Source organism: Gossypium hirsutum, chromosome A09, assembly GCF_007990345.1.
Source record: "Gossypium hirsutum isolate 1008001.06 chromosome A09, Gossypium_hirsutum_v2.1, whole genome shotgun sequence".
Taxonomy (NCBI): domain Eukaryota; kingdom Viridiplantae; phylum Streptophyta; class Magnoliopsida; order Malvales; family Malvaceae; genus Gossypium; species Gossypium hirsutum.
The window spans coordinates 1,112,826-1,131,550 of NC_053432.1; the positions used below are offsets into that span (position 1 = coordinate 1,112,826).

The 18,725-nt window shown below is 33.1% G+C and overlaps 1 protein-coding gene across 1 annotated transcript; it reads right to left on the reverse strand.

Moving 5' to 3' along the window:
* Nucleotides 1-7,338: 7,338 nt before the first annotated feature.
* Nucleotides 7,339-10,088, reverse strand: LOC107889836 (NAC domain-containing protein 1). The gene is made up of 3 exons (XM_016814387.2): nt 9,831-10,088; nt 8,392-8,669; nt 7,339-7,939 (listed from the first exon to the last, which is right to left on the reverse strand). Exons 1-3 carry the CDS (start codon nt 10,048-10,050, stop codon nt 7,655-7,657), a joined length of 783 nt encoding a protein of 260 aa, XP_016669876.2. The 5' UTR covers nt 10,051-10,088; the 3' UTR covers nt 7,339-7,654.
* Nucleotides 10,089-18,725: the final 8,637 nt, after the last annotated feature.

Sequence of the window (18,725 nt, forward strand, 5' to 3'; positions counted from 1 at the left end):
TTATTTGACGAATGTGATTTCAGCACTGATAGTTGAAAAACTAGTCCAAAAAGGGGTACGAGGCGTATTTGGCTTACGTCAGTACTACTGCTTCTGAGAACTCTTCAGTTGGGGATATCAGAATTGTGAGAGATTTTTTGAATATTTTTCCTGAAGAGCTACAGGGATTGCCTCCGAACCGAGAGGTTGAATTTGGGATCGAGCTTCTTCTAGGTACAGCTCTGATGTCTATCGCCCCTTATCGAATGACACCGAATGAGCTTATGGAGCTTAAGGTTCAATTACAGGAGTTGTTCAACCGTGGCTTTATTCGTCCCAATGTGTCTCCGTGGGGAGTACCGGTATTGTTTGTTAAAAAGAAGCACGAGACCATGAAGATATGCATAGATTATCGACAGTTGATCAAGCTGACTATTAAGAATAAGTATCCACTTCCGAAGATCAACGACTTATTTGAATAGTTTCAAAGGGCTTCTGTGTTCTCTAAGATCGATCACCATTCTGGGTATCATCAGTTGAGGGTCAAAGAGGTTGATGTACATAAGACTACATTTAAGACTCAGTATAGGCATTATAAGTTTCTAGTTATGCCTTTTGGATTGTCGAATGCACCGACTGCATTCATGAATATGATGAATCGAGTGTTTCAGCCCTATTTGGATCAGCTCATTGTAGTTTTCATCGAAGACATTTTAGTATACTTTGAGACTGAGGACGAGCATGATGAGCATCTTAGAGTAGTGCTTCAAATTCTGCATGAGAAACAGCTTCAAGCTAAGCTAAGAAAGTGTGAATTTTGGTTACGTGAAGTAACTTTTTGGGGGTATGTGGTTTCTGTTGAGGGGATTTGAGTTGATCCTAGGAAGGTTAAGACTGTACTGGATTGAAAACAACCTAAAAATGTGTCTGAGATTCGCAGTTTTCTATATTTGGTGGGTTATTATCGGTGGTTTGTGGAAGGTTTCTCATTGATTACAGTGCCATTAACTAAGCTGCTACGTAAGGGTGTTCTGTTTGTCTAGACTGATGTACAGCTGGAGAGCTTCTAGAAGCTCAAGACTATTCTGATTGAGGCTCCTGTTCTGATACAGTCTGAACCTAAAAAGGAGTTTGTGATTTATAGTGACGTGTCGAATATGGGTTTGGGTTGTGTTCTGATGCAGGATAGTAAGGTTGTGGCATATGCGTCTCGTCAACTCAAGACGCATGAGGCAATCTATCCGATGCATAATTTGGAATTGGCTGCCGTAGTTTTTGATTTAAAAACTAGAGGCACTATCTGTACGGTGATAGGTGTATTATCTACACTAATCACAAAAGCCTCAAGTACCTCCTCACTCAGAAGGAGTTGAATCTTAGATAGCTTTGATAGATTGAGTTGCTCAAGGATTATGACAGTATGATTGAGTATCATCCTAGTAAGGCCAATGTGGTGGCCGACGCTCTAAGTCGTAGGGTGATGTCTGATTTGATGGTGATGTTTGCACGCCTTAGTCTATTTGAGTATGGGAGTCTGTTGGTCGAGTTGCAAGTTAAGCTGGCTTGGATTGAGCAACTTTGAGATAAGCAGTTGGGGGATAAGTCTTTGAGTTTACGGTTTTGTCAGGTTGAGAGTGACAACACTTCAGATTTTGGACTAAATAATGATAGGATACTTTGTTTCTGTGGTCGGATTTATGTATCGAACGATGTGGATCTGAGGCAGTCGATCCTAAGGCAGGCACACAGTTGCCCTTATGCTATGCATCTCGACGGTAATAAGATGTATCGTGACCTTTGTGAGTTATACTGGTGGCCAGGTTTGAACCATAAGGTTACTGACTTTGTGGCTCGATGTCTGACGTGCCAGCAAGTTAAAGCTGAGCACTAGTTACCTTCAGGTTTATTGCAGCCAGTCAAGATTCCTTTATGGAAATGGGAATGAGTGACTATAGACTTCGTTAGTGGGTTGCCCTTGACACCTGCTAAGAAGGATTCTGTTTGGGTCATCGTGGATCGATTGACCAAATCTGCTCACTTCATTCTGGTTCAAAGTAATTATTCTCTGCAGAGGTTGGCGAAGCTCTACATTTTTGAGATAGTGAAACTGCATGGGGTACCGATCTTAATCATTTCTGATAGGGATCCTTGCTTCACGGCTCAATTTTGAAAAAAGTTACATGAGGTTTTAGGTTTGAGATTGGACTTCAATACTGCGTTCCATCCTCAGACTGATGTTGAGAAGTTGAGAAGTTACATGAGGATTATCTGCCATTAGCCGAGTTTGCCTACAATAACAGTTTCCAGTCAAGTATTCAGATGGCACTTTACAAGACTGTATGGTTGTAAGTGTCGTACTCCTTTGTGTTGGACAGAGTTAGGTGAACGTCGAGTTTTGGGTCCTGAGTTGGTTTTTGAGATTGAGGATAAGGTATGACTGATTCAGGATCGTTTGAAGGTAGCTTCTGATAGAAAAAAGTTTTCTACAAATTTAAAAAGGCGTGAGATTGAGTACTCTGTGGAGTACTTTATGTTTCTTAAGGTTTCTCCGTGGAAGAAAGTTCTGAGATTCGGTCAGAAGGGCAAGCTAAGCCCTAAGTTTATTGGGTCGTATCGAATTTTGAAACGTGTGGGACCAGTTACCTATTAGTTGGAGTTACCCTCTGAACTGGACCATATTCATGATGTGTTCCACGTCTCGATTTTGAGGCGATATCGATCTGATCCATCTCACATTATCTCTGTTGAGAAGATCGAGGTTAGACTGGACTTAACTTTTGAGAAAGAGCAGGTTCAGATCCTAGATCGAGATGTTAAGGTTCTTTGGAAAAAGTCCATTCCTCTAGTGAAGGTGCTGTGATAGAATCATATCACTGAGGTGGCTACGTGGGAGCCTGAAAACTAGATGCGTCAGCAGTATCCTCATCTGTTTTGATCAGGTAAATTTCGAGGTCGAAATTTCTTTTAAAGGGGTAGAGTTGTAACACTCCAAAATTTCTTATTTCTGTTTCTGGATAATTTTGACACAAATATCTGTCTACTTTAATGGTTAAGTGTTTTGGGTGTGTGTAGGAGGTTCCAAGTTCAAGCCTTATATTGGGTGAATTTTTGTCTTTTTTCTGAGTATAGCTTTAACCTTTCTCAAAGGGTTTAAGTTTAATTGTTTGTAGGTATTTAATAGAATGGGCCTGTTGGTCTAGAAGTTAAGATATGTGTTGGAGGTCTAGAGTTCGAATCCCTGCTTGAGCATAAGTGTTATTTTTGTACGGTAATGGACAAGAATTTAGGCTGAGTGGGGATTCTGGAGTAATTGTAGGTTAGTGGGATTAGGGGGAGTAAATTTAGGGATTGTAGAGATAGTTAAGGGATTTAGTGTATCATTAGTTTTATTTTTTTAAAAGAATTCGGTTTGCTTTCCCTAATTTTTGACGTATCTTTCCTCCCATCCCCTTTTTCTAAATTTTGACTCTTTCACATCCTTTTTTTTATTTCTTCCTCTAATTTGTCTTCTTTCAGTCCAACGTTGGCTGCGTTCGGTTGGTAAGTTTGTAAGTAAGAGGGTTGTGCCTTCTTTGAAGGGGGAAAGTTTTTTTTTTGTTCGTTTGAGAAGTTTTTAACTCTACGTTAATGTCAAATTTTTAATTTGGCAGTAGCGAATTGTGGAAGTCGTGACCTTCCTCTTACGGATTCGTAGATAGGGATTGCCCGGAATTGAGAGGTAAGTGATGAGTAGTCGATATATCTCATTTGGTTTCGTAGTTACGGTTTAATTGCATGTTAAATATGAATTTGGGCTTTGGATTATCAATTGTTAGGTTTTGAAGTGCTCAGGATTACGTTTGCTATGAAATCGTATCAGGTGTGCAGAAATCGCGCTGTCGGTAAAAGCCGAAAAAAACCACTATCATCACCATGCAGACGTGTGGTTACCTGTGTGGTAGGCTGTGTGTGACAACACAGCCGTGTGAATGAAAAAAGCTAGGCCGTACGTAGGACACAGCCGTGTGATGTCCGGGGTGTGGCCATATGCCACACCGACGTGTGGGCCCACATGGGTAGGCCACACGGACATGTGGGCTGATTATACTGTGATTTTTCGTAGGGTCGCATGGGTCGTCCTAATTTACTGTGGACCTACCGTAAGGTCGGTAAAGGCTTACTAAAACCTAAACCTTTGTGTTCTGTTAGACTGTTGTATTGTTTTGAGCATGCCTATATTTGTTATCTGTTATCCGTTTGTAAAAGCATGATTTATTATTTAAATCTATATGCATGCCTGTTAATGTGATTAGAGTGGGATGATTGATTATTGGAAGAAGTATTCTGAAAGGCTTTCATGATTATTATCTGGCAGCTCAGCTGCAATATTACTGATATGTGCCGCATTCGGTATGACTTGGTGTGTAGGGCTGGGTAGGTGTTTTAAACCCCATATGATGTGTAGGGATGGTCGAAGATGGTGTATAGAGGCTGGTAGGTACGATACTGATTTCTGTTACTGTATGCATTTTGTATCTGAGACGGGCTAAGGTCCTAATTTATATCTATATCTGAATCTGTAATGGATTTAGGCCCCAGACTGCATTTGACTGATAACTCTTTTTTGACTGTATGCATGTCTTCTGTGGGGATTACACATCGAGTTTAGGTAAACTCACCCCTTTCTATCTTATCTGTATAGGTAATCCCCAAACTTAGACAGACCGGTGTGGCGGAGGACTCAATGGTGACCACATGTCTATTGAACTACTTTAATTTCATTTACGGTTTTTTTGGGTATTTTTGTTTTAATTTTGGACTTTTGGACTGTTTGTCTTTATTTTGAATTTTAACTGTGTTCATGGACTTTTAAACTGCAAAACTCAATAAAAACTCGGTTTAATTAAAAACAACGGTTTTCCTAAACGCGAACGGTTTCCTTTAAATATCACTGTTTTAAAAGCTTCTGCTACAAAATATGTTTTTAAACAAATCAAATTAACGAGAAAATAATTTTGAAATTGACGAGAGATAAATAGAAGTTAATAAACAAAAACGGTTTTAACTCGATAAGCTTGATTTCAAAACCCATTCCATGTGACATTGCCAGATTCGGCCATAACGTCTAGGCCGGGTATGGGGTGTTACATTTAGTATTAGCTAAACATTAGACAACCAATGAGCAAGATTTGCTTCTATTTTGTTTTGTGTGCAAAAACTATGTGAGGACAATTATACAAAGTACATTAATGTAAATGTAATCAAAGAATTTGTTTTATTAATCAATTAGTTTGAAAAAATTACAAGTGTATATTGACGAAAATACTACACTTAGGGCACTAGATCTAACATCACCTTCCTTCGAAACCCAAATCTGAAAGATCATAATCTTAAAGAACAGCGCGGAAAGCCTCCACATAGCGTTCATTCCTCAATCGGCCTTCCTATTTTTCCTGGGAAAGGGGAATCTCATTAAAATCTCCCATCACAAACCAATGAGTATGATCCCCATCCCAAAGACTTAGTAGCAACTCCCAAGACAGCGATCAGTTAAATTTTTTTGGCTGACCATAGAACCTCATGAATCTCTAGGAGTGACCATCAGGATCATATTCAATCAAAGCATCAATTTGATTTCCTGAAAAGGAACGCAGAGTAACAAGACATCATTCTCTCCAACAAAGTGAAATTCCTCTTCTAATACCAATACTGCTAACTTTCAAACCGTGGACATATCCCCAACTTCGTCAAACTTTCTCCATCTGTGAATTTTGTAGTTTTGCTTGCATCAGAAAAACTACAATGGGGTTTTGTCTTCTTCAATATGTGCCGAAGGTGTTGAATTGCTTAGGATTCCCCGAACCCTGGACATTCCAACTAAGGATTTTCATGGTGACTAGTTGCCCTGCAAGAAAGGGCCAGTCGATGAATCAAAAGCTTGAACAGTATCATGCTCAGTCAAGGTTATTGTTGAATCTGGTAGCATAGAAACCGAAGAAAATCGCGAAGTACGCAATCGTTTTTTCCCTTCTCCAATCTCTATGAGAAAATCTTCCACAGTTATCAGAGCAGTAACAACCCTAAGCTCTCCAAACGACTTATCTCCTGCCACCGTCCCATCCATATTTATCCCCAGAATTGCACCTGCCCAGTCATGAATACCTACATCTCGAAAAAAGCCCTAAATTTTTGCTTGACCAATCAAACCCTCATGTGCCTTAAAGTTGTCTCTTTTTTCAGGCCATGTGACATCTCCCTTATTTTTTAGCGAAAATCTAGTTGCCACCATTGACTATTTCGACAAAGCCTTTAATGACATATCCACTCAAAAGAGATCTTCTTTTTCCTATGAAACATGAATATAAAAGTTTGAAGTAATTACAAATTTCTATGTAATACTGAAAATATTGATAGGGTAAAAGTTATTAATTTACACTATTTATCATGTGTATGTGATAAAGATAAATAATAGATGGAAATAATTATAACTATTGGTGCATACTTTCCCATTGTGAGAGCAAATACTAGGTATATTGGTGGGCATATATATATTTGCAATTTTTTTTGTATAAAATATATACATGCAAAAGTTATTTTTATAAATATATTATTGAATACTTTTAATAGTATAATTCAGTTAACATACAATAACTTTAAATAAATGTATGATAATATAATTGGAGATAAGTATTAGAAATTGATTAGAAATAGAATAAGATAGAACTATTCATGGGTTGGACCCCCTAAAAAGTGAGAGAGTCTGGGTAAAAAAATAAGAAACAAGAAGGCCTTAAGTAAGTGTTTTTTGGCCTGGATCTAACCCAAATTTATAAAAAAAAATTATTGTTTTGTTACAATTTCACTATTATGTTGTTAGTATTTTATTGTTATTATTTGAATATTATATAAATATTATTTTATTATTAATTTTGCTATTATTTTAGAGTATTTGCTGATAAAAAAATATTTTCAATTTATTAAGAAATATTTATTTTAATGTTTTTAGTGTTTTTTAAGTATTGTATTTTTTTATTTTTTATATAAAAATAAAATAAAAAATTTAATATAGGTTGGACTAGATATTCGACTTTAACATCTATAATTCAAACTGAATCGGGTTTAGTATTTATAATCTAAGTTAGATTTGATAAAAAAAGTTAAGCCTATTTGGGTTGGGGTGGAATAGGGTGTTGGGAGAAAGAGTGAAAGAAAAAAAAAACACGTGGTTTGTTTCCTTGAGCGATTTTCCACGTTATGGCGTGCATTTAGGAAGGGGACATTTCCAAGTCAAAATGAAGGAAATTAATTGAAGTAACCAAGTAAAGGATTAATAAACAGTGGGATCAATTTTCGTCCTGTATCAAGCTAAACAACAAATAACCAAGTAGAAATATACAAAGCAAACACACTTAAATGATCAAAGAATATTCTCTTTTTAAGACCTTTTTGGTCCAAGTCGTACAGTTGGGGAGTTGCCTCCGTATTCATGGAGTTGAGGTATTCAACCTAAAAATAAATCCTATTCATAGATGGAGTCAATCAGTTGGGGTGTGTAAAGGACAATTGTCCAGTTCTATAATTTATGGGGAAACACATTATATGCATACGCTATCCATCTAAACGATTCAAACCTAAATGTTTATAAGCAAACATTGATAATGAAACAAAAATAAATATTCAATTGAAATGTTTGTCGTCATGATGTGGTTTTTTTATCAGGACTGTCCATTCTACCTTGTTCCACCATCGCCATTGGCATTAAGCTCGGATCATAATAATCACAAAAATTATCGTCCAGCAACAAGGAAGGATTATGGTCAAACATCAGATATTCACAATAAAGATTATCATCCATTTCTCCAAATTCATCACTTCCATACTCAAAACTCACGACTCCATGTGAATTATCTGATATTAAAGCTGAATTTTTCGATGATTTATCACTCTTTTTATAAATTTTGCATAATATCCAATCATCTAACTGCAAACAAAAACAAATTCGAGTGATTAGTTTGAGGTATAAAAAAACCATAATAATATCTGTTGAGTGGAAGACATTATCTGAGTCAGTCTTGAACTTTAAATGGTGAATGTATTGTGTTTGGAGTGTCTATGCTCGGAGTTGTATCTTTACTTCGGGGAGAGCTCAACAGTATTCAAGGAGTTTGGTGCCAATGCCTGATCCAACAAGAAATGTTTTTAGCATTTTTGGCCTTGGTAGGGTTCCAACCTATGCTCTTATATGGCATTGTTGGGTTCAAACCTCAATAAAGCCAAATGTTGATGCTTAGGTGTTTCCTAAATTCCGTAAACCTCTTTTTAGAGTACGGGAGACAAAATCCAAAGCATATTCGAGCATAGACATCCCAAGCATAATATTTCTAAAGGTACAATATCTAATCATAATTAAAAGTTTTGAGTTAAAACGGATACCCGCATTTCATCTTGAGAAAGCTTAGCGGGAGGATCTTTGAGTCTAAATTCATGCATCATCCAATCTGTTTTTTCACCTTTAGGGGGCTTTCCTTTGTAGAAAACCAAAGCCTTTCTATATCCAATTTCATGGCTTTCAGATTTAAGGATCTTATCAGCTCCGGTGGCTTTCCAGTATCCATCACCCGCTGCTCGGTTCGGTCTCAATCCGTTTCGGTATTTTTTATCTCTTGGTGTAAAAAAATACCATTCTTCTTCTCCATATGATTCATACTTTTCTATATCAATCAATATTACAACTTACATTAAACAAGGACAAAGCCAGAAATTTGTTTTTGAAGTCAGATATGAATCATAAATTATTATAATTTTACTATTATACAACATATAATTTCATGAAAAGTTAAAGGGCTAAATAACAAATCTACCATTTTGGGACCATGTACCCTTTCTTAGCTATATATATATATGAACTAAAATAGGAAAACAATTGAAGAAACACTATATTTTTTTAATCTGCCCATGTCAATAGGAAATACACACATGCATTAAATACACATTCAGCTACAAATCTCACTATTACCACATACATTTCAACCACTTAGTTTGAAATATGAATATAAAAGTTCAAAGTAATTACAAATTTCAATCTAATACAAAAATATTAGTAGAGCATAAGTTAATTACATTATTTATCATGAGTATGTGACAAAAATAATTATAATTATTGGTATTTGTTAGTACAAATTAAAGTATACAAAATCAAAATCTTATAATACAAGTAACACTAAACATATTTTAGATGGGAATTCTAAATCGTTTACTTTAGTTATTTTCTAGGTTATGATGTAATTTTCTTTTAGCCAAAAAAATCAAGATCTCTCACTTCATGGAGATATTTTTAAGTTAAAATCAAGAAAAATTTGGAGAAAAAATTAATTTAGCTAACTAAATCTCTCTTAAACTAAGAAATTAAAAATCTTGAAGCTTGTAAATTAACAATGATGCTTTTGCCCTAATAATTTGGTATCTAAATTTTAAATCCTGTTTCATGAGTTCTTGTAATTCTATCATGGAGTGTGTAAAATTAACAATAATTTACTGTGTTTCCACACAAAAATAATCTTTTTCCATATTTAAAGAAAAAAAAAACAAAATAACATTTAACAATAATTTTGAATCTCATGAACAAAAATAAATCGAAATTACAATTGATATATCAATTAAAAAATGGAATTGTAAAAAAGAAAGAAAATTAATCAAAATAAAACTAATCGAAGCCTAAAAGTTCGAAGTAATTAACATGGTGTTTATATTCATTAGGGTTTATAACGCAGAAAAAAAGAAGAAGCAAAATTCAATAGAACTGATTAACATACTACATTAAGCATCTTCAATATACTTAAATGAAAGTAGAAAAAGGGATTATTAAATCATACCTATAAGCTGCTGTGGATTGTACTGGTACAATTCGACATCCCTGATTCTATTGGGAGGTAATCGTAAATTCAGTAGCTTGGGCTTCAAGTAAAAAAGGACGAGTTCGTCGTCGCGTGGCTTGAACCGATAACCCGCCGGAAATGAGTTCAACAGCTCTTCATCATCTTCCTCATAGTTGTTAATATTTTCCATTGTACCCAATCCGAAATTATTCGACATTTTTACAGAACTCGATTTCTTCAAAAGAATTCAGTGCTATTGAAAGGAAGATGATAATATATATGAAAAAGAGTCCAACTCACACTAAAATTACAGCTCCTTTTTATCTTTTTTAGTCAAAGTTTATCTAATTATTTCAACGGAAAAAGTGAAATATTTAATTTAAGATTCGGGCCATATTATTTTGTATAGGATTATTAAGGTAAAAATTACTATAAAGGTCCCTGTACTTTGCACTTTCTACCTAAAAATGATAAATTAGTCCTTGTACAATAGGTAAAAGAGCAAATTGTCTTATTTATTTATTAAAAATAGGGATAAATCTCAAAATTATACATGAACTTTAATTTAATGTGCAATTGTATACATGAACTTTAATTTAATGCAATTATACACGTGAAATTCTAATTGTGATTCAATTGTATAGTAGAAGATTTAATTTTGATTTAATCATACACATTTAAATAAAAAATACATCAATTTATTTTTATATTGGATAAATATAATTATTTATGCATGCAATATATAAACATAAAATGATGTTATATAAAAAATTGTGTTAATAATTTACAAGAATTGGAACAAATCAAAATTTCATGTACAAAATTGCACAAAATCAAAGCTCATGTATACAATTGCACATTAAACCATAGTTCATGTATAGTTTTGGGATTTATCCCTTAAAAATTGATAGTGACATTTAGTATGCTACGTGTACCTCATGCTAACGAACAATAATCGGTTTTTAATAGCAAAAATGGATGGAAATTTTAAACAACAATGACCAATTTTGTAACACTCCTTACCCGAGACTGTTGCCAGAATCGAGCACGAGGCATTACTAAACTTAATCTATCACTTAAATAGTTTTAAATTGTTTATTTAAGCTTTTCGGAATGTGCTGCCATTCTGCGTCGTAATCGCCTAAAAATTCATATCTTGAGTTCCAAAACTCAAAATTAAGATCCGTAAATTTTTCCTGAAACTAGACTCATATATCTATCTACTAATTTTTTTCATAGATTTTTGACTTGGCCAATTAGTACAGTTTATTAGTTAAAGTTTCCCTTGTTTCAAAACTCGACTGCACTAACCTCTTCTTGCTACGAACCATGTTTCTTCCTGTACAAAATTCATATCACTAAGCCGTTTGTTTCTCTTAAAACTAGACTCAACAAGGATTATAACCATATAAAGTAAACCTTCTAATTAGTTTTGTACAATTTATGGTGAATTTCCAAAGTTGAAACAGGGGATCCAGAAATCGCTCTGACCCTGTTTCACTAAAACTCAGATATATCATATAATATAATACCTTTGCCTGTTTTTCTTATTCCATAAGAAAATACACATAATAAGATTTAATTTAATATATTATTCATCTTCAAACTATGTTTCTATAATTTTTAGTGATTTTTCAAAGTTACGTCATTTCTGTTACTTGAATCTGTTTTTAGGTTACTTTCACATTTTTCATAATTTTCATGTGATAATCACCATTCAATCATACATATTAATAAACATGCATATCATCTGTCATTTTTATTAGCTAATCACTAGCAAGTATTTACACATCATTCATTGTTCATATTATACCAAAAGTAGCTAAGTTTCTATACATGCCATACACAAAAAAAACGTCTAATTATACCGAGTTATTTCTTTGATAGTGTGATCGGCCTCCGACGTTTCCTTCAATCCCCGAGTGGCTAGATAAGGACTATAAGAAGAAGAAAATAAAGAGATTAAGCACTAGGCTTAGTAAGCTTACAAGCAAATAAATCACAACATTCAACATAATGGATAATTATGCATAATATCATCTAACATCATAAATTTCTTTACTTCTCAATTTCTATCTTCTTCTTTATTCCCTTACCTTCTTTCTTACCTGGCCTTTCCTTTTTCATAAATATAATCTATTTTTCCTTTGCTGTTAATTCACTGTAATTTAACTCGTATTCTGACCCGTTGAACCACTCGGAATACTAAGGATACTAGGGTCATTCCTGTCTATCAATACCCTGCCAATGCCATGTCTTTGACATGGACTTACATGAATTATTCCTGTCTCCAATGCCATATATAATATGGACTTACATGGCTCAATCCTGTCTCCAAAGCCATATTTCTAATATGGACTTACATGGCTCATTTCTGTTCTGTCCTGTCAACCCTAATATCCTAACATTCCTAGGGTTCAACCGGGGCTTTCTAACACTTTTCCTCTATCACTTCACCTTAAATTCGACTTTAAATATTTTCATAACATAAATATATAAATGCTGGAAATTGACAATAATAATGTAAAATAAAGAATATTGCATTTATTTACTGTAAACTTACCTCGATACAAAATGTGACTAAAGTTTACAATTTAGTCCTTTACTTTTTCTTTTCCTCGATCTACTCCCGAATTTCGCTCTTCTTGATCTATAATAGCAAATTTAGCTTATTTAATATCAACATTTATCAAAACAACCCTTTACTCAAACTTTGGAAAAATCACATTTTTGCCCCTAAACTTTCACATATTTGCACTTTTGCCCCAAGGCTCGTAAATTAAACTTCATCCTATTTTCTTATGTTTTATGACATACTGATCATTTTTCCCTTCTATGACAACATCAGCTTCACACACTAACATGTACTTATGACTATTAGGTATTTTTACCGATTAAGCCTTTTTACTCGTTTTCACTTAAAACCAAGTAGTACAAGTTGTCTAACATAATTTAAAGCCTCATATTCCATCATAAAACATCAAAATACACAAATTTCACCTATGGGTATTTTTCCAAATTTGATTCCTAACTTAAATTATTGCTAGCATAAGCTTTATCGGCTACCAGGACTTAAAAAACGTAAAGATCATTAAAAACAGGGCTTGGAATCACTTACTATAAAGCTTGAAAGTTGAAGAAACCCCAGCTATGGAGAGAGGTAAGGTTCGGCTGGTAACTTGAAGAAGATGATACAATTTTATCATCTTTTTACCTTTTTATTAATGTTAATAACCAAATGACCAAAATACCCCTCCTTACTAAACTTTCAAAAATTCCTTCCATGTCCTAATTTTGTCCATGAACTTAAAATTGGTCAAATTACCATTTAAGATCTCCTAATTAATATTCCAAAATAATTTCATACTAAAAACTTCTAGAATGCAAGTTTTGTAAATTATTCGATTTAGTCCCTAACCTCAACTTAAGCACTTTATGCATAGAATTTTATCACGAAATTTTCGCACAATCATGTAATCATACCATGAATCTCAAAATAATAATAAAATATTTTTTTTTCTACCTCGGATTTGTGGCTTCGCAACCACTGTTCCGTTTAGGCCCTATTTCGGAATGTTACAAATTTGATCTTTGATCTAATGTATAGGGACTATTTGCCCATTTTTTTAGTAGATAGGGCAAAATACATTCCGGCTCCTAGTACAAGGTCCTTTATGATACTTTTACAAGATTATTTACTTATTCACTTCCAATTATAATTTTTTTTTGGGTAAAAGTATCATGGAAACCCTATACTAGGAGTCAAATTGTTGCATTTTGGCCTCTTTACTTAAAAGATGGATAAACTAGTTATTTTATGTTAGATCGAATAGTAAACTAGTCATTTCTGTTAAAATATTCATCCATTTCTATTGTTAAAAACTGACGGGGTTGACAAAATAACCCGACAGTTACTTGTGGCGTATCACATGTTCCTCATTCTGATGTACAGGGCCTAGATTTTAATAGTAAAAATTGATGAAATTTTTAATAAAAAGGACCCATTTGCTCTTTGATCTAACATATAAGGACTTATTTACCTATTTTCTGAGTAAATGGGCAAATTGTTATTCAACTCTTAATATAAGAGCTTCTATGATATTTACCTAATTTTTTGCTATTTGTTTCTGAAATGAAAATTTATAATACAAAACAATACCCTAATTAAATCAAAGACGAAAATTAAACCTTAGAACTCGGGCTTTTGTTAGGAAAGGTACCAATTACTTAAAAAGTTTAAGTTGATTTCGACAAAAATGATCTTTTAGATTTTACTAATAGGATTGATATTTTATATAGGACCTAGCATGGGGCAATATTTTTTAATGTTATATATAACTGTACGTAGGTAAAAGTATTATAAAGTTTCTTGTATTAAGAGTTAGAATATATTTTCCTTGTACATCAGATCAAATAGAAAATTGGTCCTCTCTGTTAAAAATTTCATCCATTTTTACTGTTAAAAATGGGTATGGCTAAGATGAAATAACCAGATAGTTACATGTGGTGTGTCATGTGTACCTCATGATGACGTACATGGATTAGTTTTTAATAGTAAAAATGAAAGGAATTTTTAACAGAAGGACCAATTTACTCTTTTACCTAACGTACAATAATCAATTTACCCATTTTTTAATATATAAGATAAAATATAATTCGATTCTTAATATAATGACCTCTATAATACTTTTACCGTATTTAATAATAATGTAGAAATTATATGCGATATTAGCACCTTTATAAGCGAATAATAATAGTTAAGGTTTATCTTGTCACTCCAAATTTTAGAATTCAAACTATATTTTTACAATTACCCCCTAATTTGTTAAATAAAGTAAATAGTTCTATGCGGTAATGATCTTAGATTATCGATAATGATCACAATCACATCACCTCATTGAGAGAGAATCAATTTTGAAAGGTGGTCTAAATTATTTTTAAGTAACGTATCAAAATGGTGACTTTGATTTACTTCATATTACATTTTAATTATTTACGTTTATAATATTACGTTTTAGTCACTTATATTAACGTGTAGTAATATTTTAGTCACTGAGCCGTTAATTGTCGTTAATGGTGCAATAATAAGCTGACGTGGCACGTTAAATCATCATTTCAAACAAAAATTTTAGATTAAATTATACAATTGATCCCTATATATATATATTTTTGTTTTGAGCAATTTAATTTTTTTCTTTTATGATCTTTTAACTTTTTTTTTTTCCTTTTTTTTCATTCTTTTCTATTTCTCCTTCTGTTTTCCTCCCTTCTTTATCTCTTTTAAAGTAGTTTTTTCTATGTTTTCCATTTGTTAAAACTAGTCCCTATACTTTTATTATTTATTATTTCTTTATTTTCCTTTCCTTCTTCCCCTTTAGTTTTAACAAATGATAAATATAAAAAAACTACGTTAAAATAAATGGTGAATAGAGGGAGAAGCAAAAGAGAATGGAAAATAAAGGGGAAAAATAAAAGTTAAAAGAACATAAAAGAAAAAAAATTAAATTGCTCAAAATGAAAAAATATGGAGACCAATTGTATAATTTAACCTAAAATTTTTGTTTGAAATGATGATTTAATGTGCAACTTCATCTTACCGTTACACTATCAATGTCAATTAACGACTCAGTGACTAAAATGTTACCACACATTAACGTAGGTGACTAAAACATAATATTTCAAACATAAATGACAAAAATATAAGGTGAGGTAACAAAAGTGATTATTTTAGTAGTTTACTCTTATTTTTAAGACAAATATACTATAAAAATATGTTTCTGAACAATTTTTTTAACAACTTTCCACTTTTAAATTATCTTATGAGAAATAACTTATGTCACCATGAGTTATTAGAACTTTTATTGAAATATTTTTACTCGATTCAACAATCGGTGTAATTGAAAAATGTTACAGACGTATTTTATGCATATATAAAATTTCTTTTAACAAAGGATATATTTGCTTACACTATAAAAACCTTTAAAGCAAAATTTTCATTATCTTAATACGTTTACTACAAGCTTCAATATTACTTTGAATTATTTTTCGTCCATGTAGACATGATCCCTAACAACAGCATCAAAATTTGATAGGTGTCGAATCCGCAAAAAATAATATTATTTTGCCTAAATAGTAAATAAATAGCGGTTCAGAGAGTAGGATAAATCCCGCAGAGATTGATATATGTAAAATTGTAGTTCGGTTCAACTAGGTTTCGCGCCTAAGTAGCTATTGTGCCCATGATGCATGACGATTTGTGCAAAAATTTTAAAAAAAAAGAGAAATGAAATTTGATAAAAGTAAAAAAATAATAAAGATAAATGAAATCGAAATAACAACAAAAATAAGCAGAAACAAAATTTAATTAAATAAACCGATATGATGGAATTCTAGCTTTAGGCTCAACTTTTGCCCCAGTTTTAAATCAATCATTGATAACAAATTTTCTCCTTCAATCAATAAGCCAGTTATAATGGTCGAAGACACCTCAAACCACCAACCTTTTCGTGTGTAAATTAATTGCGTGAACACCCAACAACTAACCTTTACCGAATGAACAACCATGAAACACACATTCACAATTTAGCTCTCTTATAGCCTTGCATACTAGAAGGACCCAACTTGAACCAATGGCCTCAACCACACGGGTCGTTTAGATCCAATTGCTATTTCCCTTGACAGATCCAACCAACTATTTAATTGGACATGCCAATGTGTTTTTCAGTAGACCAAATATGACAGACAATCAATTCGTACTTCCAATTGTGTGCCTATCAATACCGAATCAATGAGCTCTTTTTGACTTAATGTCAGTACAACTTTATGAGAAAACGGTGTCTATACAACTTTATGAGAAAACGGTGTCTATCTCTTGAATTGGAGAAACAACAAATATTGGAATGGAAATTTTTAAGTGTGAGTTTGGATCTCACGACTCCTTTGCAAATTGACTGTCGACCAAAATCTATATGAAACTAATTTATAAAATTAAATAACAATCAAAGAAAATATGAAAAGGATAAATTTTATTTAAAGAAAAGAAAAAAGAAAAAAAGAAAACAACAATGGTTTTGGTTTTGCGCAAATGCGCCTCACTCTTCATTATCTCTATCTTAGTGTGGGTTTGGATGGGCGGTGTGGTATAGTGCGGTGTATTTAGCTTACTTTTTGTCTCACGTTACAATATCACTATAGTATCTAATCCCATCACCATCACTGTTTATACTAATCGCAGGTTAATGCACCGCTTATCCAAACCCACCCTTAATGTATATATTAAATAAAATAAACCCTAAAAATAAAATAAAGGTGGTTGTCACCTGCCTAACTTATTTTATAAACTATCTAGGGTGAGTAAAACTGATTTGATTCGATTTTTTTAAAAATTTTTAGTTAATCTAATCGAGTTATTTGAGTTTTGAGTTCGAACCGAGTTAAATTTTATAATTCGAATAACTGAAATAATTCAAATAACAGATTGATGTAAATACCCCTTTATTTCTATTAATTTCAAAATTGAATAAATTGATCTCTCAGTCAACAAAAATTGCAAAAAAAAATTAAAATAATTTTAAAAAGTTCAAAATATTTATAAAAATTCTAAAATTTATGTAACACCGCAAATCTAACCTGAAAGTTATGGTCAAATTTGGAGAGTTACACTAACTAATTCTGAAGGCAACCATTTTAAATAATAAAATCTTAAAAGTTTTTAAACCATTAGAACAACATAAACAACCTAGTCAAACAGTCCTTAAAAGCAGTAGGCAATCTAAGTAAAACATACGTAATAGCATAACTTCAAATAAAACATTAAAATATTCCAAACAAGAATGACCGAGCTCCCACTACGCCTAACCTTTTAAGTTGGTGAGTTACTTGGAATTCAATCAACAAACAAAATGAGTTTACAGACATAGTGCGTAGCTTATAATTTTTATTAAGCATAAATTACCGAACAGATATTCAATTTCTCATTATTCAAACAGTTCTCAGCATTGGATATAGAAGCATAACAGAATGTATCAGTTATAGATATAAATATAAATTTCCTACCCCATTCGCTACACAGCATCTCCGTCCCATCCCTACACACCAAAAAGAGTATCAAGTACCCATCCATCCCTACACATCACATAGTGATTGTATGTCACCTTCAAAATGTCGCAAGCTAGCTACCAGAACAAAGTGCGATAAGCTGTCAGAATTATATACATATACGTGGCTTAGCCACCAGTCTTGGCAGACTATTAAACTGCTCATGCTTCCTGCTTTATTCAATCTCAGTCCCCAATACAGATGCAGATTTAACAGATATAAGATATAAGCATGTAGTGTTACAGATTCAAATTAAACTCATCTAGTACAAAATATAGTTACTCACCAGTTTACATATCGAATGTATATATATAATTAACAACTTGTATAGAAGCAAATTATCAGTTAATGGTTTTATAACCCAAATCATATCGAACAGACCCTATGGTAATTGTCTACGTTTTATTAGAATGACGTTTATGGCCCCAAAGAAAAATCCCAGTTTTTGGCCCACATGCTTGTGTGGATCCACACGGCTTGGATGGCTAGCCCGTGTTGTCCACACGGCTTAGCATACGCCTGTGTGGCCTACCTCAATGTCACACATAGCCTAGCACATGACCGTGTTGCTCAAAACAGTGAGTTTCACGGCCTATTGCACGTCCTATTGCATGGCCTAGCAAACGGCCGTGTGGCGTCAACAACCATGTTTTTTGGCTTTCGTCGAACGCAAAAATTGAGGTTTTCGTTACGCACCTGACGCAGAGTTGACATAAAAGCAACAAGAATAATTTCGGAACCTAACAATGAACAACCAATGATTGATTCAACAGTTAATTCCCAAATGAACGCTCG